Raw genomic sequence first — 27,861 nt, 5'->3', positions numbered from 1 at the left:
AACCTGCAGATCGATGTGTGTCACAGAATGGAGTCTAGTATTTGCAATGGCAGACACACTTTTGAGGAGATGGGAATCGTTGCCCATGCTACATCAATGCACCGCGCGGTGCATTCTGGGCGATGGAATCGTAACATTATACTTTAGTGGAAAATAGGCACGTTCCTCGACATACTTTAAAAAGGGATTGCATGACAATTAGCTTAGCAACCGCGTGATACAGCATGAAAATGGGAACGTGATTGCTCGACAGTCTGCTGCATGGGACGTTATACGTTCCTTCATTCACATTCCTTCATTCATCACCTTTCTATAATATCTCTGGAAACGGCACCATGCAATGCACCCTGGACTAAACAGGCAGACAAATGTGAAAAATGTGCTAGACACTGTTAAATTGAACATTTTTCGAGTTAGGAATATAAAAAAAATATGATCAGTGGCTCATTTGAGAGAAGACATCCTCCCGAATGATATCGGCCAGTATTGAAATATGACATGTATGATAGACATTTTTGCCAACTGAAAGTTGTATTCCTATTAACTTCCAGTGCAGTGAGAGCGACTTTATCACGGTACTACGTCATCCCGGATGGATTTCTGCCTGCTTGAACTCCAATAACTCAGATACACATGACAACATGAAATGACCCAGGGAATCGATAAAACATTACTCAGAGATCCACAAAAACAATATAATAAGAAAAATAGGTGAAACTTTCCTTTAAGTGCCACATGCCTTTCAGTGCAACACCTTGAAATGTATTAGTTGTAAGAAATGTGCTATTTAAAATAGTTTGATTTGATTGACATTATAGCTGTAGAATATTTAATAAACTGTCACGAGGACAAGTGCAGCTTTTCCCGACTTATCATGGTCTTCACCCCTTTTAAGGCTCTTATGCTCTTCCTTGAAAAATGCCATGAGGTCTGAAATAGTTGAAATACTGTACAAACAGTTATCTAGGCTATTTTTTGATCTACTGCTCTGCTAACTAGTTAGCTTGTGTAGTCTGTGGCTAGCTAAAACAGTGAAAAGGGACGTAAGAAGATCATGGATTGGACACAGTAGGTCTCTGATTGCGCTGGTAGCTGAGAGTGTCGGCTAAAGATGACTTGCAGGAGCTTCCTGCAGGAATTTGTAGTCTCTGTTGCTAATTTGCCATTTGTGGGTATTATGCTGCGTCCACTGTGCCGGACTATAGGCAGGGGGTAGCATCATTTGTTTGATTCTCTGTAATAATGGTATGGGAATAATAATGCATTTTATTTTGTAAAGTCGTTTCTTGCATCAATCAACACTACTTGATCACTGTCTTAAGGTGAACGCACCAATTTGTAAGTCGCTCTGGATAAGAGCGTCTGCTAAATGACTTAAATGTAAATGTAAATCACTGTCTGAAACGTTATCTTAGTGGGTACAGCCTCAGTGTTTACAGTAAACATGCGCTGGAAGTTGCAAATAATTTGTACTAAGTTCAAGTTTGCGGTCAGAGGACTTGAAATGTGCTCAATGCTGAAATATTTTTTTTTTAGGGAACATTGCATGGGAGGTGTGAATGGCAGACAATTACCATGTGCTCAGGTAGAAGCCATTGCCATGAGCCCAATCAAAGAGAACCATGTTTCAAAGTTGGGTGAGAATTTATTTGAGTGAAAATGTTTCTTATGATTCAATACATGTTATTAACAAAGTGTGCTACATTTTTTTAAGTGGAAATCGAAAATAAACTTTGTTACATGAAACTAAACGTTTCATCGTTTTGAGTCTAAAGTAATTAGGTTGAGTAATTATGTTAACCAGAGAGGAAGAGGCGAATCAAGAGGGATAACTGGGCCCAACATCTCCAGCAGGTGGCGTCTTTTCTTATTTTTTTAGCTCACAAGGCGATGAGTTTTTGTATGGAGGTAAATGATAGTGCTGTATTTGGTCGACGTTTTTTTAATGGTTTATTTGAAATGTTATTTGATCGAATAGAAGTTTCGTAGTGATTATTACGAGTGTACTTATAAAAGTACTGTAGGACGTGACATCCCTGCAACTTTGAGAAAAAAACATGTGATTGGTCATCACTAGTTACCACAGCGACAAAGTCTAAAACCCTGCCCATTTCTACAAGTTAACTTCTTAAAATGTGATTTTAAATCTAACCTTAACCACACTGCTAACCTTATGCCTAACCTTGAATGAAGAGCAAAAAGCAACAACAAAAAAATAATTAATTATGATGGCCAATTTTTACTTTGGCTGTGGTAACTAGTCAAAACCGTCATAAGCATATCTGCCCTCTCACTGGCTAGAATGGTCCCACCTGATCTTTCCTCAACGATACTATAGGCCTACAGTTTGTCAAAATTGATTTTGGAGAATGAACGTAGCAGGATAGAAGAATTAGGTTAAATTTAGGAAAAGGGTTAGCTAAAATAATCTTTATCCTATCAAGACATGACCTTGTGGGGGTAGCCTGCACATTTTTTTTTCAGCATTATGAGAGTCTGATAGCATTTTTGTAGAATAATGTCAAGAGCAGGCCAGAGTGAGCTGCATGGTCACGTTCTCTGCTAATTTGCCAAGTGCATGTGCTCCAACAATTGTGAATGGCCAATATAATGCCACAACACTTACACACACAATAAAGGGGCAGTATGTGTTGTGAAATTAGACAGATAATTGACTCATGCAAATACCAGTTTGGTGAGTATCTCTCTTTCACATTCTCTTTCTCCTCTCTTTTTAATTTCACATCTAAAGTTATGTTATATACTTTATGATAAAAGCTTTTCTGGTGGTAGTGTGGAAAGCAACACAAGGATACATGCATTACCTTAAGCAAATATACTTTATTTATGCGGAAGTACCAAAAGTATTCTAAATTACATCTGAAACATCGGCACACAAAGTAAACCATTCTGTTTTGACCTCCCTGTTCCGGAGGCATACTTCAGGTTATTTGATTAACATTACATCATCAAACTTAGCAATCCTATCAGAAACAACATGCAGTCATCTAGGAGGTCCAGTTCAACAGCCAAGTTTAGTGCCATCTTTAATATATATCATTCTGATTCAAATTACATTATAATTACCATTAAATAATGTATTATATTAAAATATATCCATGCAAGTTAACAAAGGACAAGGTGATTATCAAAATCTCAAACACAACAAAACAAAGGACTAAGGAGGGTACCAAGGGGGACCTAAGATCATATCTATGAAAATATATTGAACAAATATACAGATTAAGACAAAATATATAAATACATTTACATGTATGTATATATGTACATCAGCAATATATCACCATGTGAACTTCACAAAATATTAAAATATTCCTTTCTTCAAGACCGCTCACCTGCAGATATGAGTCTTGGTGATAGTATGGTGAATTTCAAGCACATGGTGGTATAGGAGTTGGGGGGGAGAACAGCTCATAATAATGGTCGGAATGGTGCAAATGGAATGGCATCAAACACATGGAAACCATGTTTGATATATGATATCATTCCACCAATTCTGCTCCAGCCATTAACACAAGCCTGTCCTCCCCAATGAAGGTGCCACCAACCTCTTGTGTTGTATAGTACCTGTTTTCAGATTATAATCCTCATCAAACCAGGGACAAATTAACAGCAGCACAACATGACATCTGACCATATTTGTCAATGGTATTATGGCTAAGGATGAGTATGTCACTGGTTAACATTTCAGTTGGATGTGCCACTGAAGATATCTTTTCAACTTAATGTATTGAATGCTGCATGGGGATATTTGTATGATATTGGCCAATTAGAACTAGTTAGGAGTCTTTGACTTATAGGCTTGGTAGATATGTATATAAGTCACTTTTCATATCAAGCTTCCAGTGCAGACTTCTGTAAACCACTTTAGTCTGCCCTACAAGATACATTTTACTCTCTTGACAGAGGGATGTGCAACTGTACATACCATCTAGAAATGTGCCTTCAATCAAATGAAAAGAAACAACATATTTACATTGTAAAGCTCATCATTATTGCATTATAAATTATTTTACATTTTAAAAACCCTGTTTTCCTTTGACATTAGAGTTGGGCTCCGTCTCTACACATTTCCCAAGACAAATAAATATATGAACAAAAAACAAACGATAAACATTCTTCAAAATAAATGCAACCCTAATACTTTGTACATTGAGACTTTTTGTAATCATCAGTTATGTATTTGAGATATTGTGTTATTATAAAATAAAATTAAATCATAAAATTAGTGTTCACAAGTCATTCAGAGCAGTTTGTAAAGGAAGTTTTTTTTTTCTTCAATAAATGTGTGTTATTTGCATTTATGAAAAAAAACTACCAAATGAAAAATCTTAGTTTTTACAGATGGTTTTAGGGCTCTATTCAATCTGTAAAACTGAAGCGTTACAGATTCGCAACAGAAATGTAAAAGTAATTCCCGATTGAGTCGACTATATGCAGCGTTTACCGTTAATGTAAACTCTGCTAAAGCGGGAATATTGCCTTTAAATTTCAATCCCGCTTTAAAACTGAACTTCCGCCATGCGGATTGAATAGGGCCCTTAGTCTGCTGTGTGTCTACAGTGGTGTGATAAATATATTTTGTAAACGTCAAATAAAGGTGCGATGGTGTTACTAACATAGCAAACATTCAATCAACGCACGACTGGTTGGCTTGCCTTGAACAAGTGTCCTAGAATCCCCTGCATGTCTACAGATTACGTCTGATATAATCCCCAAAACTAAAGGCGTAAAGGACATAAGAACTGATTTAAATGTAGCACAACCTACCATCTGGACAAATCTAAACATTGTGCATTACAAAAAATGAATTACCGCAGCTCAACCAACATCAGGTCAGCCAAAGTTCAGATGCTTTATTTAAAGTGCATCTCTACCTCTATGAATCATAACACTGGGAGTACTCATTAGTACAGAAATGCCTAATTTCCTCTGTGTGTCGGTGGAACAGGAAATCCATCCTTTATACAGGAAGTCCATCTAGGCAATGTACATTTGGTAAAAAGTTACTTGGAACAAGAAAAGGTCTGTAGGAATCCAATACTGTGCTGTAGTTCCTGGTTGTGCCCCTATGTGGCAGCACATATTCTCTTGAGCTCCATTTGTGGAAAAAAGGAGTTTACCGTTTCACAAAGTTTGCTTCATTTGACCAGATTGCCATAATAATCAGCAAGTAGGGACACTCATTGTCATTGAAACAGAGACCGTCTCCCACCTTGGACAGACACCACATATGATATACTTCAGTGCAGTCTCACTGAATAGGTTTGACTTTGCTAAGGATGCATTTTCTTCGTGTGACGATCTAAATCAAGTCCGTCATAGAGTAAATGCTCAGAATACTTTTAGTAGAGATTCCTCTTTTGCAAGGGTCAAAGGAATGTTGAAAGGATGTTTCCCCTAAAAGTGACTTTAGACTGGAGTCTCATAACATGCCAAGGGGTTGTTGGTGTCACTACTCTCTACAGACAGTATCTCCAAAATGAGCTCATCTTCCAGACCAACCGGGTTGGTTTGGATTTAAAATAAATAACATTCAATAAATTAATAAATAGAATATCTGCCTGCATGTATTTACAAAGCGGGAAACATTTCATTTAATATTGTTCAAACAACACTATTCCACTACACATTATAGACTCGTATAAGACCGGCTTTCATCAAAGCCTAGTTAGCAGCTAATAAACATTACATTAGAAATTGTCAGCAAAATCACACGGTAGACTATAATGCAGTTTCAGACACCTTTACAAAAGTCCTAAACAAATAAAAATCTTCACATCAAAGTAGGCAGTAGTCGACAAAAATAGCTTTGTTCACGCGTCCTGTGTGAAAGCTTTTTACAAGTCAGTTTGTGCTCCTGCATGTGTGCCCAGTTTATCTCCTCTTTAAACCACACACACACACTACTCCCTATTGCACTGACCGACCATAAAGAAAATAATAATAATACAAATATCTGAGATGCAGACAGATCCCTCCCAAGCCGGACCATCTCCTGGAGAGTGGAGGAGGATGGGGAGGAGAAAGAGAAGGGAGAGTGAGAACTGGGTCTCACCGGTCTCTGCAGGTGGGCAGGTTGACAAAGGTGAAGACGTTGTACTCAATGAGGATGGAGAAGCAGAGAAAGATGCTGTACATGAGCAGACACACCAGGCCCAAACGACGGTCCAGTTTCCACCCATTCAGATGTACCCCCAGGACCTAAGAGAGCGAGGGAAGAGATTAAGGAATTACATTTATGGTTGCTCTACTTAAATGTAATTCTGCATAGACTGTAAAATACAATACACAAGTATATTTTATTCTTTAAAATCGTAGACATATACATGGAATGACTCACTGTGAGGAACACAGACCCCAACAGAAGTCCCACAGAGAAGATGAGCCCTTTGCTGTTCAGTTTAATCTAAGAGAAAAAAGGTTTAAACAGGCACAGAAGAAGTTAAACCATGGGGTTGGGAACTGATTTACAACACTTTTGCACCGGTATGAAGTGTACACCTGCTGTTTCCAGAAGAGAATAATAGTTTCAAAAACACAAGTTACACCAAACGATTATATGGTCTTATGCCAGCTCTTTTTTGGGGGGCCCTTTTGAAATGTTTACAGTATCCATAAACTGTTCTCTGTACAGTGCATTCAGAAAGTATTCAGTCCCCTTTACCTATTCCACATTTTGTTACGTTACAGCCTACAGCTGCTCCATCGAGGGTAGTGTGTATGGCCAAGTACATCACAGCTTCCTGCCATCCAGGACCTCTATACCAGGCGGTGTAGAGGTAAATGGTCGACGACTCCAGCCCCCCTAGTCATAGATTGTTCTACCCCCAATTCATAAGACTCATGAACAGCTAATCAAATGGCTACCCAGACTATTTGCATTGCCCCCCCCCCCCCCCCTCTCTTTTATGCTGCTGTTTATCACTTTGACTCTACCTACATGTACATATTATCTCAATGACTCTGTACCGGTACTCCCTGTATATAGCCTCCACATTGACTCTGTACCGGTACTCCCTGTATATAGCCTCGCTACTGTTATTTTACTGCTGCCCTCATTTTTGTAAATTTTTACATAAGAAAAATGAGTGTTAACTGCATTGCTGGTTAAGAGCTTGTAAGTAAGCATTTCACTGTAAGGTTACTGTAAGGTCACCTGTCGTGTTTGGTGCATGTGTAACGGATGTGAAACGGCTAGCTTAGTTAGCGGTGCGCGCTAAATATCGTTTCAATCGGTGACGTCACTTGCTCTGAGACCTTGAAGTAGTAGTTCCCCTTGCTCTGCAAGGGCCACGGCTTTTGTGGAGCGATGGGTAACGATGCTTCGTGGGTGACTGTTGTTGATGTGTGCAGAGGGTCCCTGGTCCGCGCCCGGGTATGGGCGAGGGGACGGTCTAAAGTTATACTGTTACACATGTGACAAATAATATTTGATTTATTCTAAAATGGGTTAAATTATATATTTTTCACATCAATTTACACACAGTACCCCATAATGACAAAAGCAAAAACAGGTTTATAGAAATGTATGTAAATGTATTAAATATAAAATAGTATTCGGACCCTTTGCTATGAGACTCGAAATTGAGCTCAGGTGCATCCTGTTTCCATTGATCATCCTTGATGTTTCTACAACTTGATGGGAAGTCCACCTGTGGTAAATTCAATTGATTGGACATGATTTGGAAAGGAACACACCTGTCTATATAAGGTCCCACAGTTAACAGTACTTGTCAGAGCTAAAACCAAGCCATGAGGATGAAATCTCGCGTCTTGTGACGGCCGGCCGCCCAACAACCTGCCCGCTTGACTCTATCCCCTCCTCTCTTCTCCAGACCATTTCCGGAGACCTTCTCCCTTACCTCACCTCGCTCATCAACTCATCCCTGACCGCTGGCTACGTCCCTTCCGTCTTCAAGAGAGCGAGAGTTGCACCCCTTCTGAAAAAACCTACACTCGATCCCTCCGATGTCAACAACTACAGACCAGTATCCCTTCTTTCTTTTCTCTCCAAAACCCTTGAACGTGCCGTCCTTGGCCAGCTCTCCCGCTATCTCTCTCAGAATGACCTTCTTGATCCAAATCAGTCAGGTTTCAAGACTAGTCATTCAACTGAGACTGCTCTTCTCTGTATCACGGAGGCGCTCCACACTGCTAAAGCTAACTCTCTCTCCTCTGCTCTCATCCTTCTAGACCTATCGGCTGCCTTCGATACTGTGAACCATCAGATCCTCCTCTCCACCCTCTCCGAGTTGGGCATCTCCGACGCGGCCCACGCTGGATTGCGTCCTACCTGACAGGTCGCTCCTACCAGGTGGCGTGGCGAGAATCCGTCTCCTCACCACGTGCTCTCACCACTGGTGTCCCCAGGGCTCTGTTCTAGGCCCTCTCCTATTCTCGCTATACACCAAGTCACTTGGCTCTGTCATAACCTCACATGGTCTCTCCTATCATTGCTATGCAGACGACACACAATTAATCTTCTCCTTTCCCCCTTCTGATGACCAGGTGGCGAATCGCATCTCTGCATGTCTGGCAGACATATCAGTGTGGATGGCGGATCACCACCTCAAGCTGAACCTCGGCAAGACGGAGCTGCTCTTCCTCCCGGGGAAGGACTGCCCGTTCCATGATCTCGCCATCACGGTTGACAACTCCACTGTGTCCTCCTCCCAGAGCGCTAAGAACCTTGGCGTGATCCTGGACAACACCCTGTCGTTCTCAACTAACATCAAGGCGGTGGCCCGTTCCTGTAGGTTCATGCTCTACAACATCCGCAGAGTACGACCCTGCCTCACACAGGAAGCGGCGCAGGTCCTAATCCAGGCACTTGTCATCTCCCGTCTGGATTACTGCAACTCGCTGTTGGCTGGGCTCCCTGCCTGTGCCATTAAACCCCTACAACTCATCCAGAATGCCGCAGCCCGTCTGGTGTTCAACCTTCCCAAGTTCTCTCACGTCACCCCGCTCCTCCGCTCTCTCCACTGGCTTCCAGTTGAAGCTCGCATCCGCTACAAGACCATGGTGCTTGCCTATGGAGCTGTGAGGGGAACGGCACCTCAGTACCTCCAGGCTCTGATCAGGCCCTACACCCAAACAAGGGCACTGCGTTCATCCACCTCTGGCCTGCTCGCCTCCCTACCACTGAGGAAGTACAGTTCCCGCTCAGCCCAGTCAAAACTGTTCGCTGCTCTGGCCCCCCAATGGTGGAACAAACTCCCTCACGACGCCAGGACAGCGGAGTCAATCACCACCTTCCGGAGACACCTGAAACCCCACCTCTTTAAGGAATACCTAGGATAGGATAAAGTAATCCTTCTCACCCCCCTTAAAAGATTTAGATGCACTATTGTAAAGTGGCTGCTCCACTGGATGTCATAAGGTGAATGCACCAATTTGTAAGTCGCTCTGGATAAGAGCGTCTGCTAAATGACTTAAATGTAAATGTAAATGTAATGTAAATGTCGAAGGAATTGTCCGTAGAGCTCCGAGACAGGATTGTGTTGAGGCACGATCTGGGGAAGGGTACCAAAACATTTCTGCAGCATTGCAGGTCCCCAAGAACACAGTAGACTCCATCATTCTTAAATGGAAGAAGTTGGAACCACCAAGACTCTTCCTAGAGCTGGCCATATGGCCAAACTGAGCAATCGGGGGAGAAGTGCCTGGTCAGGGAGGTGATCAAGGACCCAATGGTCAATCTGAAAGAGCTCCTCCAGAGTTACTCTGTGGAGATGGGAAAACCTTTCAGAAGCACAGCCATCTCTGCAGCACTCCACCAATCAGGCCTTTATGGTAGAGTGGCCAGACGGAAGCCACTCCTCAGTAAAAGGCACATGACAGCACAATTGGAGTTTGCCAAAAGGCATCTAAAGACTCTCAGACCATGAGAAACAAGATTCTCTGGTCTGATGAAACCAAGATTGAACTCTTTTTTTGGCTTCAGGACAAGTCTCCGAATGTCCTTGACCGGCCCAGCCAGGGCCCGGACTAGAACCTGATCGGACATCTCTGGAGAGACCTGTTCAGCGACGCTCCCCATCCAACCTGACAGAGCTTAAGAGGATCTGCAGAGAAGAATGGGAGGAACTTCCCAAATACAGGTGTGCCAAGCTTGTAGCGTCATACCCAAGAATACTCGAGGTTGTTATCACTGCCAAAGTAAAGGCTCTGAATACTAATGTAAATGTGATATTTCCAAAAAGAAAATTATACATTTGCAAAAATGTATAGAAAACTTTTTTTGCTTCATCATGACGGGATATTGTGTGTAGATTGATGGGGAAAAAATTATGTAATCAATTTTAGAATAAGGCTGTAACATAACAAAATGTGGAAAAAGTCAACTGCTTCTACACCTGCATTGCTTGCTGTTTGGGGTTTTAGGCTGGGTTTCTGTACAGCACTCTGTGACATCAGCTGATGTAATAAGGGCTTTATAAATACATTTTATTGAAGGGGTCTGAATACGTTTCCAAATGCACTGTATCTCACTCCTACATTAGCCCCCAACACTCGGCTCAATTCCCTAACACACAGTCAAAGCCTTCATTGGGAATAATCATGTAACACGCCACACTCCAAAAGCAGCAAGGCAGCAAAAGCTTGTCTGTCTGCTCCTGGGAACAGATGAATGTAGGCATTCCTTCCCTGCCACAGCACCCCCCCGTGTGTTTTATCTAGTGTGATTCTGGCACAGTGGGCTACAGGTGCACTCAACGCTGTATTTCTCTTGGACTGCTGACAGCTACTTTTCTCCCATCTCTTTCAGGTGTTAGGACCCAGTCACATGTCAAACTGGAATATATATGTTTATCTACAGTGATCACAAATAGCAGATGCTCCAATGGCTACGTAAACATGTCATGACACTGACTAATACTGTACATAAACATACATAACATTGGTGCCATTTGACAGGAGCTGAGAGGGTTCTGGACAAAATTTCAATTGTGTCATCTCTCACAATAAAAAGCAACATCAATATTACCTTCACAGAATAGACCTATCACGTATAAGTTTCAGATGTCCGTTTTTATTGTGCATTTCTGATAGAGGTTTACTAAAGACCTTACACAGCCAGGGTTAGGAGAAACAGTGTTTGTTACTTACGTAGGAGCCGTAGTTGATGGCAAGAGTCTGCAGGGCCCAGGGAAGGCCCAGTCCAATAAGGATATCAAACACATTGCTGCCTATAGAGTTAGACACAGCCATGTCCCCAAAACCTGAGAGACACAGCAAGAGGGAGCGAGAGAGAGAAAGGGATGGAAACAGGGAGGGAGAAAAAAAGAGTGGCAAAGAAAGAGAGGAAGAGAGAAAGAAAGAAATCAATAGACAGAGACGTTGGTCAACATCGGTACCATAAATAAAGAATTCTGACTTACTGAGATAATCAGGTTGCCACAAACAACAAATATAACAACAACAAACAGACTGTCATGGAATGTGTTTCCATTTCCCTCTCTCAGACTTGATTAATTTTTGAAAGGGGAGCGATAATTAACACATAACAGAAATCAAGGATGGAGGAAGGCGCCACACTGGGTTCTCTTCAGTCCACCCGTCCCCATCATTTCCACACGACTTGGTCACAGAGGCAGATGACAACCTCTCTCCTCTTCCTATTTTGCTCGTTTTTTTGCATTGCTCGTAACTTATTTTTTAACTTGCTGCTACCGTCTCTTATGCCAGAAAATAACTTCTGGATATTAGAACAGCGACTACTCACCTCGAAATGGAAGAAACTTTTTCCTTTAACGAGTTCGACGAAAGGACGTACTGCTTCCCCGTGAACAGGCCCAAATCCCCATCATTTGCATGAAGAAAAGACGGAGAAAGGGGGGCGGAGGTCGGACTGCCTTCTGAGAATTCGTAGGCAAGCGAGTAAACTTCCACTGCCATCCATTCTATTGGCCAATAGTGCAATCATTGGAAAATAAAATCGATGACCTACGATCAAGATCATTCTACCAACGGGACATTAAAAAGGGTAGTATCTTATGTTTCACCGAGTCGTGGATGAACGACGACATGGATAATGTAGAGCTGGTGGGATTTTCCATGCCCCCGGCAGAACAGAGAAGCTACGTCTGGTAAGACTAGGGGTGGGGGTATGTGTCTATTTGTCAATAACAGCTGGTGCGTGTTGTCTAATATTAAAGATGTTTCGAGGTATTGCTCGCCTGAGGTAGAGTACCTTATGATAAGTTGTAGACCACACTATCTACCAAGAGAGTTCTCATCTATATTATTCGTAGCTGTCTATTTACCACCACAAACCAATGCTGTGACTAAGACCACACTCAACCAACTCTATAAGGCCATCAGCCAACAAGCCATCAGCCAGAAGCGGCGCTCCTAGTGGCTGCGAACTTTAATGCAGGCAAACTTAAATCAGTTTTACCTCATTTCTACCAGCTTGTCACATGTGCAACCAGAGGAAAATAACTTTAGACCACTTTTACTCCACACACAGAGATGCATACAAAGCTCTCCCCCGCCCTCCATTTGGCAAATCTGACCATAATTATATCCTCCCGATTCCTGCTTACAAGCAAAAACTAAAGCAGGAAGTACCAGTGACTAGCTCAATACATGTCACGTCCTGACCATAGAAAGCCTTTATTTTCTATGTTGGAGCAGGTCAGGGCGTGACTGGGGGGGGGGGGGGGGGGGGTGTTCTATTTTATTATTTCTATGTGTAGTCTATGTTTTCTGTTTCTTTGTTGGCCGGCTATGGTTCCCAATCAGAGGCAGCTGTCTATCGTTGTCTCTATTTGGGGATCATACTTAGGCAGCCTTTTCCCACCGGTTGTTTGTGGGATCTTGTTTTTGTGTAGTGCATGTGTAGTGCATTTCTTCACGTTTCGTTTGTTCATTTATTGTTTTGGTTTGCTTTGAGTTTCACATAGAAATAAAAGATGTGGAACCCAGATCATACTACGCTTTGGTCCACTCATTCTTACAAACGTGACAATATGGAAGTGGTCAGATGAACCGGATACTACGCTACAGGACTGTTTTGCTAGCACAGACTGGAATATGTTCCTCCCCAACAAATCCACAGGTGACAATCTCAATCGTACTCCACACTGCCCTTTCCCACCTGGACAAAAGGAACACCTATATGAGAATGCTGTTCCACGACTACAGCTCAGCGTTCAACACCATAATGCCCACAAAGCTCATCACTAAGCTAAGGACCCTGGAACTAAACATCTCCCTCTGCAACTGGATCCTGGACTTCCCGACGGGCCGCCCCCAGGTGGTGAGGGTAGGCAACAACAGGTCTGCCACGCTGATCCTCAACATTGGGGCCCCTCAGGGGTGTGTACTTAGTCCCCTCCTGTACTCCCTGTTCACCCACGACTGCATGGCCAAACATGACTCCAACACCATCATTAAGTTTTTTGACGACACAATAGTAGGCCTGATCACCGACAACGATTAGACAGCCTATAGGGAGGAGGTCAGAGACCTGGCAGTGTGGTGTCAGGACAACAACCTCTCTCTCAATGTGAGCAAGACAAAGGAGCTGACCGTGGAGTACAGGAAAAGGTGGGCCGAACCAGGCCCCTATTAACATAAACATTTACATTAACTAGTGTAGTGAGTGAAAATTTCAAGTTCCTCTGTGTCTATCATGGTCCAAACATTCCAAGACAGTCATGAAGAGGGAATGTTTTCCCCCTCAGGAGACTGAAAAGATTTGGCATGGGACCCCAGATCCCCAAGGTCTACAGCTGCACTATCGAGAGCATCCTGCCATCCAGGACCTGCCATCCAGGACCTAAATAATAGGCGGTGTCAGAGGAAAGGCCAAAAAATTGTCAGACTCCTGTCTCCCAGGTCATAGATGTTTTTTCTGCTACCGCACGGCAAGTGGTACCGGAGCGCCAAGTCTAGGACCAAAAGGCTCCTTAACAGCTTCTACCCCAAGCCATAAGACTGCTGAACAATTAATCAAATGGCCACCGGACTATTTACATTGACCCCCTCCTATTATTTTGTACACTGCTGCTACTCGCTGTTTATTATCAGCGAGTAGCAGCAGTGTACAAAACAAATGGGGGGGGGGTCAATGTAAATAGTCCGGTGGCCATTTGATTATGGCTTATGGCTTGGGGTAGAAACTGTTAAGGACACTTATTGTATTCGGCGCATGTGACAAATAAAGTTTGATTTGGTAGAGAAAGTACTCTGTGTTCTCACCTTGCCGTGCCACTATAAGACTGGCCATGCAATCAGGGACACTGGTGCCAGCTGCCAGGAAGGTGATGCCCATGATGACGTCGGGGATACCGAGAGTAAATCCGATCACTGTCACCTGAAGGGAAGAGACAGTTTATTTTTAAATAATTCTCCCCAATTTCGTGGTATCCAATTGGTAGTCGCAATCTTGTCCCATTGCTGCAATGTACGGATTTGGCAGAGGCGAAGGTCGAGAGCCGTGCGTCCTCCGAAACACAAACCAACCAAGCCACGCTGCTATTTGACACAACGCCCACTTAACCCGGAAGCCAGCTGCACCAATGGGTCTGAGGAAACACCGTACACCTGGCGACCGTGTCAGCGTGCGTTGCGCCCGGCCCGCCACAGGAATCGCTAGAGCCCGATGGGACAAGAACATCCCGGCTGGCCAAACCCTCCCCTGACCCGTTCGTCACTGGGCCAATTGTGCCCCATGGGTTTTTTCGGTCGAGGCCGGTTGTGACAGAGCCTGGACTTGACTCTAGTGGCACAGGTAGCACTGTGATGCAGTGCCTTAGACGACTGCGCCACTTGGGAGGCATCAGTGTTGTATGCACGCGCGTGTGTGTGTGTGTGTGTGTGTGCGTGCGTGCGTGTGTGTGCGCGCCCTCACCATCCAGACCATGACATAGGAAAAACCAGCAATCCAGAGGGTGGAAGTGACGAAGGAGACCATGAACCATCTCTCCCAGCGAGTGTTGGCACAGTTAGGCACCGTGAAGAACAACAGCAGGCACAGAGGCCAGGCCAACAGCCACTTGATCTTATTACAGCACCCAGCTAGAGAAAGAGATGGAGGGAGAGGGAAAGAAGAGATGCAGTTTCAATTTGTGTTCTTTGCTGGATTTACATTAATTGATGTTTTTATTGAGGAAATCTAAAAATACCTTTAGGCGAGTGTTGCCCAACACAATAAAGAGAGCTCAGAGAGACTGAACGTTTTTGAAACCCTGTAATGTTATATTGGTATTTACCTGGGACGTGAAAGGGCACAAAAGGTCCCTCCCCTACGTCCTCCTCCTCTTCATCGTTCTCATTATTCTCATTGTCTTCGTTCTCGTTTTCAGTCTCGTTGCCGGCCTCCACATCTCCCCTGTCGTCCTCTCCATGGTGACCACAGCGACCTTTGACTCCCCTTTCAGGCCCACCCAGTCCGTTCTCCAGGCCCCGTCTACTGCCGACCTTCACTGTGACCTCTGAGTCTCCGTTAGTGAACGGCCGGGTGCTAATCAGACGCTGTCTCTTCACAAATACATGCATACGCACATGTCATATGCTGTGCAAACATTTTCAAAATAAGTATGCTGTAAGAATACAGTTTATTCACACTCACAAAGCAAACAGAAACACGGCCACGTGTGCAGAAGGCATGTGTGGTCATACCTCAGTGATGAGCATGCGTGAGGCCATGGAGAGGCGGGTGCGAGGGGAGAAGTGGCTGGTGATCATGATCCTCATGCCGGCTTCAGAGAAGGACAGCTGGTGGGGGTAGGCTGACAGCAACTCATCTACCATCAACACTGACTGCTTTCTGTGGAAGTTAGCTACAGGAGACATACACACAGAGAGAGAGAGACGTGAGCGATGAGAGAGAGAGATGAGACAAACACACAGACACATGCATGGCAGAACGGTCAGACTGTACTTTTCTTCAGCAGGACAGCGCTGGCATCACAGTTGTCATCCAGGTCAGCGTTACTGGCTGTGCCGTTCCCCAGGCTGGACGAGTTCTTCTTCCGCCTCTCCAGGAAATGCACAATGTTCGAGTTAAACCTATACACATAAAGGAACAAGAGTTAAACCTAGACAAAGAGGGACAGTACAAGGCTGTGGATACAACTTCATACCTGAAATGGTTTTGAAGTGTGTTTGTGTGGTATTGATGGTTTGACAGACTTACTTCATTATCAAAATATAGCCGAAATACATTAGAACCAGTGTCAGAGACTCCCACCTGAAACACACATCAAGCGGGATTCAATTGAAGCTGATTTTTTAACAGCTATACAACACATAACATATAGGGAAGTCTATGTCCTGTATACATAAGAAAGTGAAAGCCATACTTACCATGAAACCTTTTCATCATATATGAACTGTAAGGAGACAAATAAGAATGATACTTGGAACACTTGGAAGAATGATTGGACAGTACAGTATTAGCTTTTGGGGTTTACTTTTCTCTGATGTAAACATGAGTATATGGATCCACTCTGTAGATACACCATCTGATCAGCAGGAGGCAACACACTAAGGCCCACTTCAATGGTTTGCAATGGTCAGGCTCCACTCACCACGATAAGAGCAGTGATGGATAGGGTGTAGTACATAGAGTCTCTCATAAGAGACCAACGAGACAGATGCACTGCCTGAGAAAGAGAGAGAGAGAGAGAAGGGGAGGGAGAGGAACGGTCCGTAAGAGTGGAAGAGCCAACATTTCACCCCCACGTTTTCATCCCTTCCTGTGTGTCTGTTGCTGTGCAAGCCAAGGTACAGAAACCTACCTGGCCAGCAAATATTCCACACACTCCAATGATGCAGAGGATATTGAAGACAGCTGAGCCCACGATCGTGCCCACCCCCACATCCCCTTTAGTGATGAACACACCTGCACAGAGACAGAACACCCATGGGTTACACAATGGTTAGGAATGGAGGGTTACACACTTATACATGTAAACTATTGACATGGTTAACATATACAGTATGCATACAGTTTAAAATATTTTTTATTTATTTCACCTTTATTTAACCAGGTAGACCAGTTGAGAATAAGTTCTCATTTACAACTGCGACCTGGCCAAGATAAAGCAAAGCAGTGTGACAAAGACAACAGAGTTACACATGGGAAAAACAAACGTACAGTCAATAACACAATAGAAATGCAAATGTAGTAAGATTAAGGAGGTAAGGCAATAAATAGGCCACAGTGGGCTGTGCACAGGTGCAGTGATCGGTAAACTGCTCTGAGTTATATTGAATATCACTGTCACTCATTAAAAATCAAGTGTTTTTGTCACATACACCGGATAGGTGCAGTTTTACAGGGTCAGCCACAGTAGTACAATCCCCTGGAGCAAATTAGAGTTACGTGCCTTGCTCAAGGGCACACCAACAGATTTTTCACCTTGTTGGCTTGGTATTTGAACAAGTGACCATTTTCAAATCAAATTTTATTGGTCACATTCGCCGAATACAACCTTACCGTGAAATGCTTACTTACAAGCCCTTAACCAACAGTGCAGTTCAAGAAGAGTTAAGAAAATATTTAGCAAATAAACTAAAGTATAAAAAGCAACACAATAACAAGACTATATACAGGGGGTACCGGTACTGAGTCAGTGTGCGGGGGTACAGGTTAGAGGTAATTTGTACATGTAGGTAGGGGTGAAGTGACTATGTATAGATAACAAACAGTGAGTAGCAACACTGTACAAAACAAATGGAGGGGAGGGAGGGTCAATGTAATAGTCCGGTGGCCATTTGATTAATTGTTCAGCAGTCTTATGGCTTGGGGTAGGTGGGCAAGGGCAGTGTGGAGTACGATTGAGATTGCATCATCTCTGGATCTATTGGGACGGTATGTGAATTGAAGTACATACGGTCACTGTGGGGACGATGTCGTCAATGCACTTATTGATGAAGCCGATGACTGAGGTGATATACTCCTCAATGCCATTGGCTGAATCCCGGAACATATTCCAGTCTATGCTAGCAAAACAGTTCTGTAGTGTAGCAACCGCGCCATCTGACCACTTCCATATTGAGCGAGTCACTGGTACTTCCTGCTTTAGTTTTTGCTTGTAAGCAGGAATCAGGAGGATAGAATTATGGTCAGATTTGCCAAATGGAAGGCGGGGGAGAGCTTTGTATGCATCTCCGTGAGTGGAGTAAAGGTGATCTGGAGTTTTTTTCCTCTGGTTGCATATGTGACATAATGGTAAGAAATTGTTAAAACATATTTACATTTGCCTGTATTAAAGTCCCCGGCCACTACGAGCACCGCTTCTGGGTGAGCATTTTCTTGTTTGATTATGGCCTTAGAGTTGTTTGAGTGAGGTCTAAGTGGCAGCATTGGTTTGTAAATAGACGGCTACGAATAATATAGATGAGAACGCTCTTGGTAGATAGTGTGGTCTACAGCTTATCATAAGGTACTCTACCTCAGGCGAGCAATACCTCGAGACTTCTTTAATATTACACATCGCGCACCAGCTGTTTTGACAAAAAGACACATACCCCCACCCCTCGCTTTATCAGACGTAGCTTCTCTGTTCTGCCGGTACATTGAAAATCCCTCCAGCTCTATATTATCCGTGTCGTTGTTCAGCCACGACTCGGTGACACATAAGATATTACAGTTCTTAATGTCCCGTTGGTAGGATAATCGTAGGTCATCAATTTTATGTTCCAATGATTGCATGTTAGCAAGTAGAATTGATGGCAGTTTACTCGCTCGCCTATGGATTCTCAAAAGACAGCCTGATCTGCGTCCTCTTTTCTTCCGTCTTTTCTTCATGCAAATGACAGGGATCGGAGCTTGTTCCCGTGAGAGCAGTATATATTTCTCGTCGGACTCGTTAAAGGAAAAAGCTTATTCCAGTTTGCGGTGATCCCAGTTCTGATGTCAAGAAGTTATTTTCGGTCATAAGAGACGGTAGCAGCAACATTACGTACAAAATAAGTAAAAAAATAAGTATATAACAATGCAAAAAATGAACAAAATAGCAGAATTGGTTACAACATGTAAAATTTCAGCCATCCTCTTCGGCACCATCCTCTTCGGCGCCATCTTAACTCATTTGAACTGGGTATTGGCCCAACCTCCTAACCACTATGCTACTTGCCACCCTAAGACATAAAACATAGTGGGCCTGCTAGTAAAGTAATGAAAAAGGTATCCAGCTGGGCACACCATGTCATTTCAACGTGGACATTTGGATGATATTTGGTTGATCAATAAGATTTCAACCTGTATTCACCCACTCAAAAAGAAAGCCAGAACTTTGTTGAATTACGAATGTGTTATCACTATACTTTCAACCATCTAAATGCAAAACAAAGTTCAAATGGGAATACAATGTCAGATATTTTGTATTTATACCTGTAACGACTTTCGTAGGTTGAAGAAGAAGACCAAGGTGCAGCATGGTAGGCGTTCATGATTTTTAATAAAACTGAACACCGCAATAAAATAACAAAGTAGAAAAAACAAACGCACACAGTTCTGTCAGGCAACAAAACAGCTATTTGGGGCGGTAGGGTAGCCTAGTGGTTAGAGCGTTGGACTAGTAACCGGAAGGTTGCAAGTTCAAACCCCCGAGCTGACAAGGTACAAATCTGTCGTTCTGCTCTGAACAGGCAGTTAACCCACTGTTCATAGGCTGTCAATGAAAATAAGAATTTGTTCTTAACTGACTTGCCTAGTTAAATAAAGGTAAAAAATAAATAAAAATAAACAGAAAATAACTCCCCACAAGACCCAAATGGAAAATCACAACTTATATATGATCCCCAATCAGAGACAATGATAGACAGCTGCCTCTGATTGGGAACCACACTAGGCAAAAACAACAAAGAAATAGAAAACATAGATTCTCACACCCTGACCTAACCAAACATAGAGAATAAATAAGGATCTCTAATGTCAGGGTGTGACAATACCACAGCATTGTTGAATAGTCATTTTTGATTGGTTAGAAGGGCATTCTAGAATGGACAATAAAACAGATAATGGGACAGTTGAAATACATATCGGGACACTTTGCAATCAATATGCGCCTACACACCTAGACCCTACTTAATACAAAGTTACAGAAAGCTAAACCAACAACCACACAAACCAAAATTGGAAACATTGGAAACACTGGTCCAATGAGGAAAACAATTACGAACAGCTAGCTAGCTAGCTAGCATTGATTCGTTTTTTGCACTGTCCAATTTACAGTAGCTATTACAGTGAAAGAATACCATGCTATTGTTTGAGGACCGTGCACAATTTTGAACATGAAAAGTTATTAATAAACAAATTGGGGACATTTGGGCAGTCTTGATACAACAATTTGAACAGAAATGCAATGGTTCATTGGATCAGTCTAAAACTTTGCACATACACTGATGTCATCTAGTGGCCAACATCTAAATTGCAGCTGGGCTGGAATAATACATTATGGCCTTGCTCTTGCATTTCAAAGATGCATTTTTCTTTGTATTATCTTTTACCAGATCTGTTGTGTTATATTCTCCTACATTCCTTTCACATTTCCACAAACTTCAAAGTGTTTCCTTTTAAATGGTGCCAAGAATATGCATATCCTTGATTCAGGACCTGAGTTACAAGAAGTTAGATTTGGGTATGTCCTTTTAGGCAGAAATCGAAAAAAAAGGGCGTATCCTTAAGAGGTTTTAAGAACGATAGAGGCTACTGTGTTCTTGGGGACCTCCAATGCTGCAGACATTTTAAGTTTGAATGAATACTGTTACATTAGTTTGTAAAATAGGCCTAACTTTAGTCTATATACTGTATTACAAAAGTAGAATGATAAAGGCCACTGTGTTCTTGGGGACCTCCAATGCTGCAGACATTTTTTTATACCCCTCTTATGTATAAGGTATTTTTTTTTTTTTTGTAATACATTTGCAAAAATGTATAAAAACCTGTTTTTGCTTTGTCATTATGGGGTATTGTGTGTAGATTGGTGAAGAAAATAATGCATTTTGGCAATTTTAGAATAAGGCTGTAACATAACAAAATGTGTAAAAAGTCTGAATACTTTCTGAATGCACTGTGGAACGAACAACTGGTTCTCGCCCATAAATATTGAAGTTATCGAACGAACAACTGGGTCGCGTCTCTAGCAACCAAAAGATGCGAAAGTATGACATCTCTTATAAAAATATCCCCCAAATTGTATTGGTTTGTAAATGTGTACATTAGTATTGTTGTTTTTTGGCAACTTTCGTATAAGTGGAATAAACACCTCCGTTCTGTACTCTACATTAGCTTGGAAAAATGCCCGCAAAGGGGCTCGGCTCAGCCTCGTCCTGCTGCCTCGTCCATTATTTCCAAAGAATGTGAAAGTTATCAATGCTGTTCCAAGATTCTGCACAGATTATTATAGCAATTGTGAATATCTCCACAGACCTGCAACCTTTATATGTTATCTTGAACATCTTTCAATGAATACATAAGTCTCATAGCAAAGGGTCTGAATTCTTATGTAAATAAAGTATTTCCTTTTTAAAAATTTGCTGGGCTATTATATTATACATTATATTGAATTGTGTTTGGTTGACAACGCTACCAAATATCAACATTTAAAGTACATTTAATGCTTGGATAATTTCATCTGAGCCACTGGCTTAATCCTATTCTGGTTTCGTTGGAGACGTGAATCCAACATATTATTTCTTAACTTGTCAACAAGTTATTAGGCTATTTACCATATTGAAGATGTTATATTGAATTGTGTTTGGTTGTCAACAAAACCAAATATCAACATTTGAAGAAGATGTATCTTTTGTGAATTTATTAGTGGCTCTCGAATGGCGCAGCCGTCTGAGGCACTGCATCACTACTAGAGGTCGACCGATTAATCGGAATGGCCGATTAATTAGTGCCGATTTCAAGTTTTCATAACCATCGGAAATCGGTATTTTTGGGCGCTGATTTTTTGATTTATTATTATTATTATTTTTTTACACCTTTATTTAATCTTTATTTAACTAGGCAAGTCAGTTAAGAACATATTCTTATTTTCAATGACGGCCTATGAACGAGGCAGAATGACAGATTTTTACCTTGTCAGCTCGGGGGATCCAATCTTGCAACTTTACAGTTAACTCGTCCAACGCCCTAACCACCTGCCTCACGAGGAGCCTGCCTGTTACGCGAATGCAGTAAGCCAAGGTAAGTAGCAATCTAGCATTAAACTTATCTTATAAAAAACAATCAATCAACCACTGTCGTTGCTCCAATGTGTACTTAACCATAAACATCAATGCCTTTCTTAAAATCAATACACAAGTATATATTTTTTAACCTGCATATTTAGCTAAAAGAAATCCAGGTTAGCAGGCAATATTAACCAGGTGAAATTGTGTCACTTCTCTTGCGTTCATTGCACGCAGAGTCAGTGTATATGCAACAGTTTGGGCCACCTGGCTCTTTGCGAACTAATTTGCCAACATTTTACGTAATTATGACATAACATTGCAGGTTGTGCAATATAACAGGAATATTTAGACTCATGGATGCCACCTGTTAGATAAAATACGGAACGGAATAAATGTTTTGTTTTCGAGGTGATAGTTTCCGGATGTGACCTAAGGCTTGTATTTCTGTGTGTTTATTATAGTTAAATCTATGATTTGATATTTGATAGAGCAGTCTGACTGAGGGGTGGTAGGCAGCAGCAGGCTCGTAATAGTCAAAGGTATATAGTTTAGAGAGAAATAGTCAACGCGTTATAATTCCTGTAATAACTTGCGGCTGAACTTGAAAGGGGTTCCTTCGTTATTTTTGGAATAAATGAATGAAGGAACCGCTTTTCAGATTTTGCTAGTCAATTCTTACCATGTCCATTATTAAAATAGGATTTCCTGCATATAGAAATTACAGTTTTTGTTTTCAACATTCATCACAGGCAACTTGAACTTGAATTTTTATTCAAACAGTTGAGAGTATTTGTCTCCTACGCAGACTCTTCAGTATCACTGTCACTTCAGAGCTGTGTGTGTGTTTTACAGATGGCAGAGAAAAGCAGAGCACCAGTGTGGGACTATTACATGGAATTGGCACCAGGGAAAGCTAGGTGTCTTATTTGTGATAAAGATGTAAGCATGGGGTCAGCAACGGCTAAATAAAAAAATACCACCAACCCGTGGAATCACCTTAAGAACACCCATCCAAAAGCCCATAATATGTATTATATTAAGTTAAAATAAAAGTATTCATTGTTCATTCAGTATTGTTGCAATTGTCATTATTACAAAAATGTGTATAAATATATATACATTTAAAAAATCGGCCGATTCAATCGGTATCGGCTATTTTGTCCTCCAATAATCGGTATCGGTGTTGAAAAATCATAATCGGTCGACCTCTAATCACTACAGACCCTGGTTTGATTCCAGGCTGTATCACAACCGGCTGTGATCGGGAGTCTGATTGGGCGGCGCATAATTGGCCCAGCATCGTCCGGGTTAGGGTTTGGCCAGGGTAGACCGTCATTGTAAATAGCCCTAGTTAAATAAAAATAAATAAGATGTTTAATTCCAGTTGGTATACAAATTAATAATATATACAGTATGTTGGATTTAAGTCTCAATTTCAACCAAAAATCTAAATTAAAGAATATGACTAAATCTAATCAAACTTTAAATACACTTTACATAAAATTTGACTTAGAGCTATAATAATTAACTTGAAGATTACATTTGAAATCAACCAAAGCTTGAAATCCAAGGACAATACAATATGTATTGTCTATTTTCAGTTTTTGATCATGTACAGTATATATCGTTGAAGATCTGATGTTGTTCCAAAGGTAAAAATTCAACATAGACAAACCCTGTCTAAATATGTTGAAAATTGATTACAATGATGACACAATCCTGTGGTTGAAATTTCACCCTCAAAACAACAGTTGATGACTTTTTTCCAAACCAATGTAGATTCCACGTCACAATATGTTGACAAATTATGTTGAAAAAACATTGAATCAATCAGTTTGTGCCAAGTGGAATGTGTATAATAAATGACAAAGATGTGTCCATCTGTGTGTCTGTACATGTCTCACCGATAACAGAGGTGAAGAGTTCAGGAGCTGAACTGCCGGCTGCCATGAAGGTTGCACCTGCCACATCCTCACTAAGATGTAGACGCTGAAAGAGAGAGACAGAGAGAGAGAGACAGAGAGTAGAAAGCACATCTTGAAAAGAAGAACTGTATCCTTAAAATTCCAAATGAATTGACCCCGACCCTGTTACAGAATATTGCATAACCTTCTTACCTCGCATATCTTCTCCAGAGAGGGAACAAAGTAGTCGTCACACACCAGAGCCAGTGCATAGAACATGTACATGGCCTACAGAAGAGTATAGCACAAAACAAAAACACATACCCTTGCATGAACAAACTTGGTGATCTCTGCAGTGTCCTGGAACTTGAGTTTCTTCATGTTATGCACAAATAGTGTCCCTTAGTTCAATGTGTCTGTCTTTTGCGCAAAAGTATCCTAAGCCAAGACACTCTCTGTGCCAGTGGCCTCGTATGTCAGCTAAGCCTCTGTCCAACATGTCGCACCCCAGCCAGCCAGAGATAAAAAATAATCCTGCTTTTAAATGTATGGTCAGTGCATCACACAGTCAGTGGAAGGTAGCGTGGCAAAAGTGTATGTATAGTAGAGTGTGTGTACAGGTGTGTGTTGAGGGGTTGGACACTCACAAACAGGACGTGTAGGGCCACAGCTCCCTCTGTGCGCTCCTGGTTGGTGAACAGGTCTGTGGGGAACTCATGTAACGCTGGAGAGAAAACACACACACATATATTACTAAACAGGGAGAAACACAGTCTCATTTAGTGCAGCAGAGACACGTGCACTGGCACAACCATACACAGTCTATTTGAGTGACAGGACCTAAAAATAGCCTTGCCATGATTGCGTGTTTGTTTGTGTGTATTTGTGAGTGGAGCAGTGTGTGTGCATGCGTGTTGATGGCTGCTCAATGTGCAGTGACATTTTCACTCTGAACACCCAAGAGGTTGTGTGAGTCAGCTATCTTCAGTCTGCCCTCAGTGCCCAAACACAACACAGCCATCTCAACTCATAGGAATTGACAAGGCCCCAGAGAGAGAGAGAGAGAGAGACAGAGGGGGGGTGAGAAGAGAGAGAGCGAGATAGAGAGGAGAGCGGGATGAGTGACAGAGAGAGCCAAGCCATGTGTGGGAGACAAAAACAAGGGAAATATGACCACATTTGAGAAAAGACGAAGGAGCACATATGTACACTACTGTTCAAAAGTTTGGGGTCACTTAGAAAGGTTCTTGTTTTTGTAAGGAAAAGCTATTTTTATTTTCCATTACAATAACATCAAATTGATCAGAAATACAGTGTAGACATGCTTAATGTTGTAAATGTCAATTGTAGCTGGAAATTGATGTTTTTTTAATGGAATATCTACATAGGCGTACAGAAGCCCATTATCAGCAACCATCACTCCTGTGTTCCAATGGGGCACATCGTGTTAGCTAATCCGAGTTTATCATTTTAAAAGGCTAATTGATCATTAGAAAAACCTTTTGCAATTGTGTTAGCACAGCTGAAAACTGTAGTCCTGATTAAAGAATCAATAAAACTGGCCTTCTTTAGACTAGTTGAGTATCTGGAGCATCAGCATTTAGGGGTTCGATTACAGGCTCAAAACGGCCAGAAACAAATACCTTTCTTCTGAAACTCGTCAGTATATTCTTGTTCTGAGAAATGAAGGCTATTCCATGCGAGAAATTGCCAAGAAACTGAAGAGCTCATACAACTTTGTGTACTACTCGATTCACAGAACAGGGCAAACTGGCTCTAACCACAATAGAAAGAATGGGAGGCCCCAGTGCACAACTGAGCAAGAGGACAAGTACATTATATTGTCTACTTTAAAAAACAAACGCCTCACAAGTTCTCAACTGGCAGTTTCATTAAATAGTACTCGCAAAACACCAATCTCAATGTCAACAGTGAAGAGGCGACTCCGGGATGCTGGCCTTCTAGACAGAGTTGCAAATAAAAACCCATCTCATAATGGCCAATAAAAAGAAAAGATAGGCAAAAGAACACAGACACTGGACAGAGGAACGAACTGGCCCTAACCAGTGTTAGTTTTTGGTTATTTTTTTCTATGTTTTTATATTTCTTTGTTTTGGCTGGGTATGGTCCTCAATCAGGGACAGCTGTCTATCGTTGTCTCTGATTGGGAACCATACTTAGGTACCTTTTTCCCACATGGTTTTTGTGGGTAGTTTATTTCTGTTTGTTGTTTTGCACCTTACAGGATTGTTTTGGTTTCGGTTATTCTCTTTGCTATTTTTGTTATAGTGTTCAGTTCCAATAAAAGGCATGAACACTTACCACGCTGCACTTTGGTCTGATGATTCCTCTTCCTCTTCTTCAGACGACGAATACCGTTACACAGGGTCAATGCCCTGCCCAAGGGCATGTTGACCGCTATACCACCAGGCCAAAAAAACGTGAACCCAAACCCTCCAAGATCCCCTCACAGTTCTCCAATAGCTGTCCCTCAACCATTCGAGACACCTCCCACAGTACCCCAGGAAGAAAAAAAAAAAGAAAATGAATTCCATTCCCCACCCCCCAAGAACCATCCAATGCACCAAAAACCAAGAGAAGGAACTAAAGAGAATAAAGGAAAAGACAGAGGAAAACATCAGCTTCTTGATATGCCACACCTGTCAGGTGGATGGATTATCTTGGCAAAGGATAAATGCTCGCTAACAGGGATGTAAACAGATTTGTGCACATCATTTGAGAGAAAAGCTTTTTGTGCATACGAAAGATTTCTGGGATATTTCAGCTCATGAAACATGGGACCAACTCATTACATGTTACGCTTATATTTGTGTTCAGTATAGCTTCATTCTCATTGTATTTTATTCTTCTTGTGATACTATTTTTAACTCTGCACTTTTGGGAAGGACTCATAAGTAAACATTTCACAGTAAAGTCTACACCTGTTGTATTCGAACCATGTGACAAATAAAATTAGGTTGATCCCTCCCTTCCTACCACCATCCCTTAAGTGCAGTACAGACACATTCTCCCAGTAGGCAACACACCGGAATGCATTTTACACAGTGGCTCTGCAGCCAAAGCAAGCAGGCCCAAGGCTATTGTCCACTCTGTACCCAGTGCTGGACTAGTGCTGCCTACACTTATACAGGGTAACCACTCAGGGACCCACTCACCACACCAACCCTGCTGCCAACAGCACAACTAACAAGTATGGCTTCACTGCTCAGAGCTCCACACACAAACACACAGACATATACAAAGGCACACACACATGGTGCGAGTCATTACAAATACTTCAACCACATGCCAACCAGCAAAAACCAACCAACAAATAACTACATCAACAAGAACAAAACAAGAGCTGACAAGATGATTAGATAAACAAAATAGCCCTCTCCATCAATTAAGAGAGGGCTTTTGTGTTGGAGTTCACATCAGCTTATTTCAGTTTAGTGATTCTTGGTAGTGGTAGTGGTATTTTGTTGAATTATGAATCAACTGAATAAAGTCCTTTTGGGGCATCTTTTACCATGTCATTCTTCCTAGTCTTAAAACACATAACAGAAGATCGAGCTCTATCCAGTATGATCTTTTGCTCTTTGTATTGAAGCAGTATGAAAGCATACAGGGCATTCAGAAAGTATTCAGACCCCTTCCCCTTTTCCACATTTTGTTACGTTACAGCCAAAGTGGATTAAATAAAAAAAATGATGCTCATCAATCTACACACAATACCTGATAATGATGAAGCAAAAACAGGTTTTTAAAAATGTTTGCAATTAAA

The 27,861-nt window shown here is 41.9% G+C and overlaps 1 protein-coding gene across 1 annotated transcript in view; it reads right to left on the bottom strand.

Moving 5' to 3' along the window:
* Positions 1–2,827: 2,827 nt before the first annotated feature.
* The window catches only part of LOC115113233 (sodium/potassium/calcium exchanger 3-like), a 136,449-nt gene continuing 111,415 nt past the window's right edge, over positions 2,828–27,861 (bottom strand). Inside the window, exons 3-17 of the mRNA XM_029640640.2 lie at positions 24,722–24,798; positions 24,288–24,362; positions 24,075–24,159; positions 16,779–16,882; positions 16,569–16,643; positions 16,345–16,370; positions 16,175–16,228; positions 15,920–16,047; positions 15,658–15,818; positions 15,249–15,516; positions 14,888–15,054; positions 14,236–14,350; positions 11,137–11,249; positions 6,365–6,430; positions 2,828–6,225 (exon numbers count right to left, since the gene is read on the bottom strand). Coding sequence (XP_029496500.1) covers positions 6,076–6,225; positions 6,365–6,430; positions 11,137–11,249; positions 14,236–14,350; positions 14,888–15,054; positions 15,249–15,516; positions 15,658–15,818; positions 15,920–16,047; positions 16,175–16,228; positions 16,345–16,370; positions 16,569–16,643; positions 16,779–16,882; positions 24,075–24,159; positions 24,288–24,362; positions 24,722–24,798 — 1,664 coding nt within the window. The 3' untranslated portion in view covers positions 2,828–6,075. The remainder of the gene's footprint in view (positions 6,226–6,364; positions 6,431–11,136; positions 11,250–14,235; positions 14,351–14,887; positions 15,055–15,248; positions 15,517–15,657; positions 15,819–15,919; positions 16,048–16,174; positions 16,229–16,344; positions 16,371–16,568; positions 16,644–16,778; positions 16,883–24,074; positions 24,160–24,287; positions 24,363–24,721; positions 24,799–27,861) is intronic.

Source organism: Oncorhynchus nerka, linkage group LG28 (genome assembly GCF_034236695.1).
Source record: "Oncorhynchus nerka isolate Pitt River linkage group LG28, Oner_Uvic_2.0, whole genome shotgun sequence".
NCBI lineage: Eukaryota > Metazoa > Chordata > Actinopteri > Salmoniformes > Salmonidae > Oncorhynchus > Oncorhynchus nerka.
This window is presented reverse-complemented; position numbering and strand designations above follow the sequence as displayed.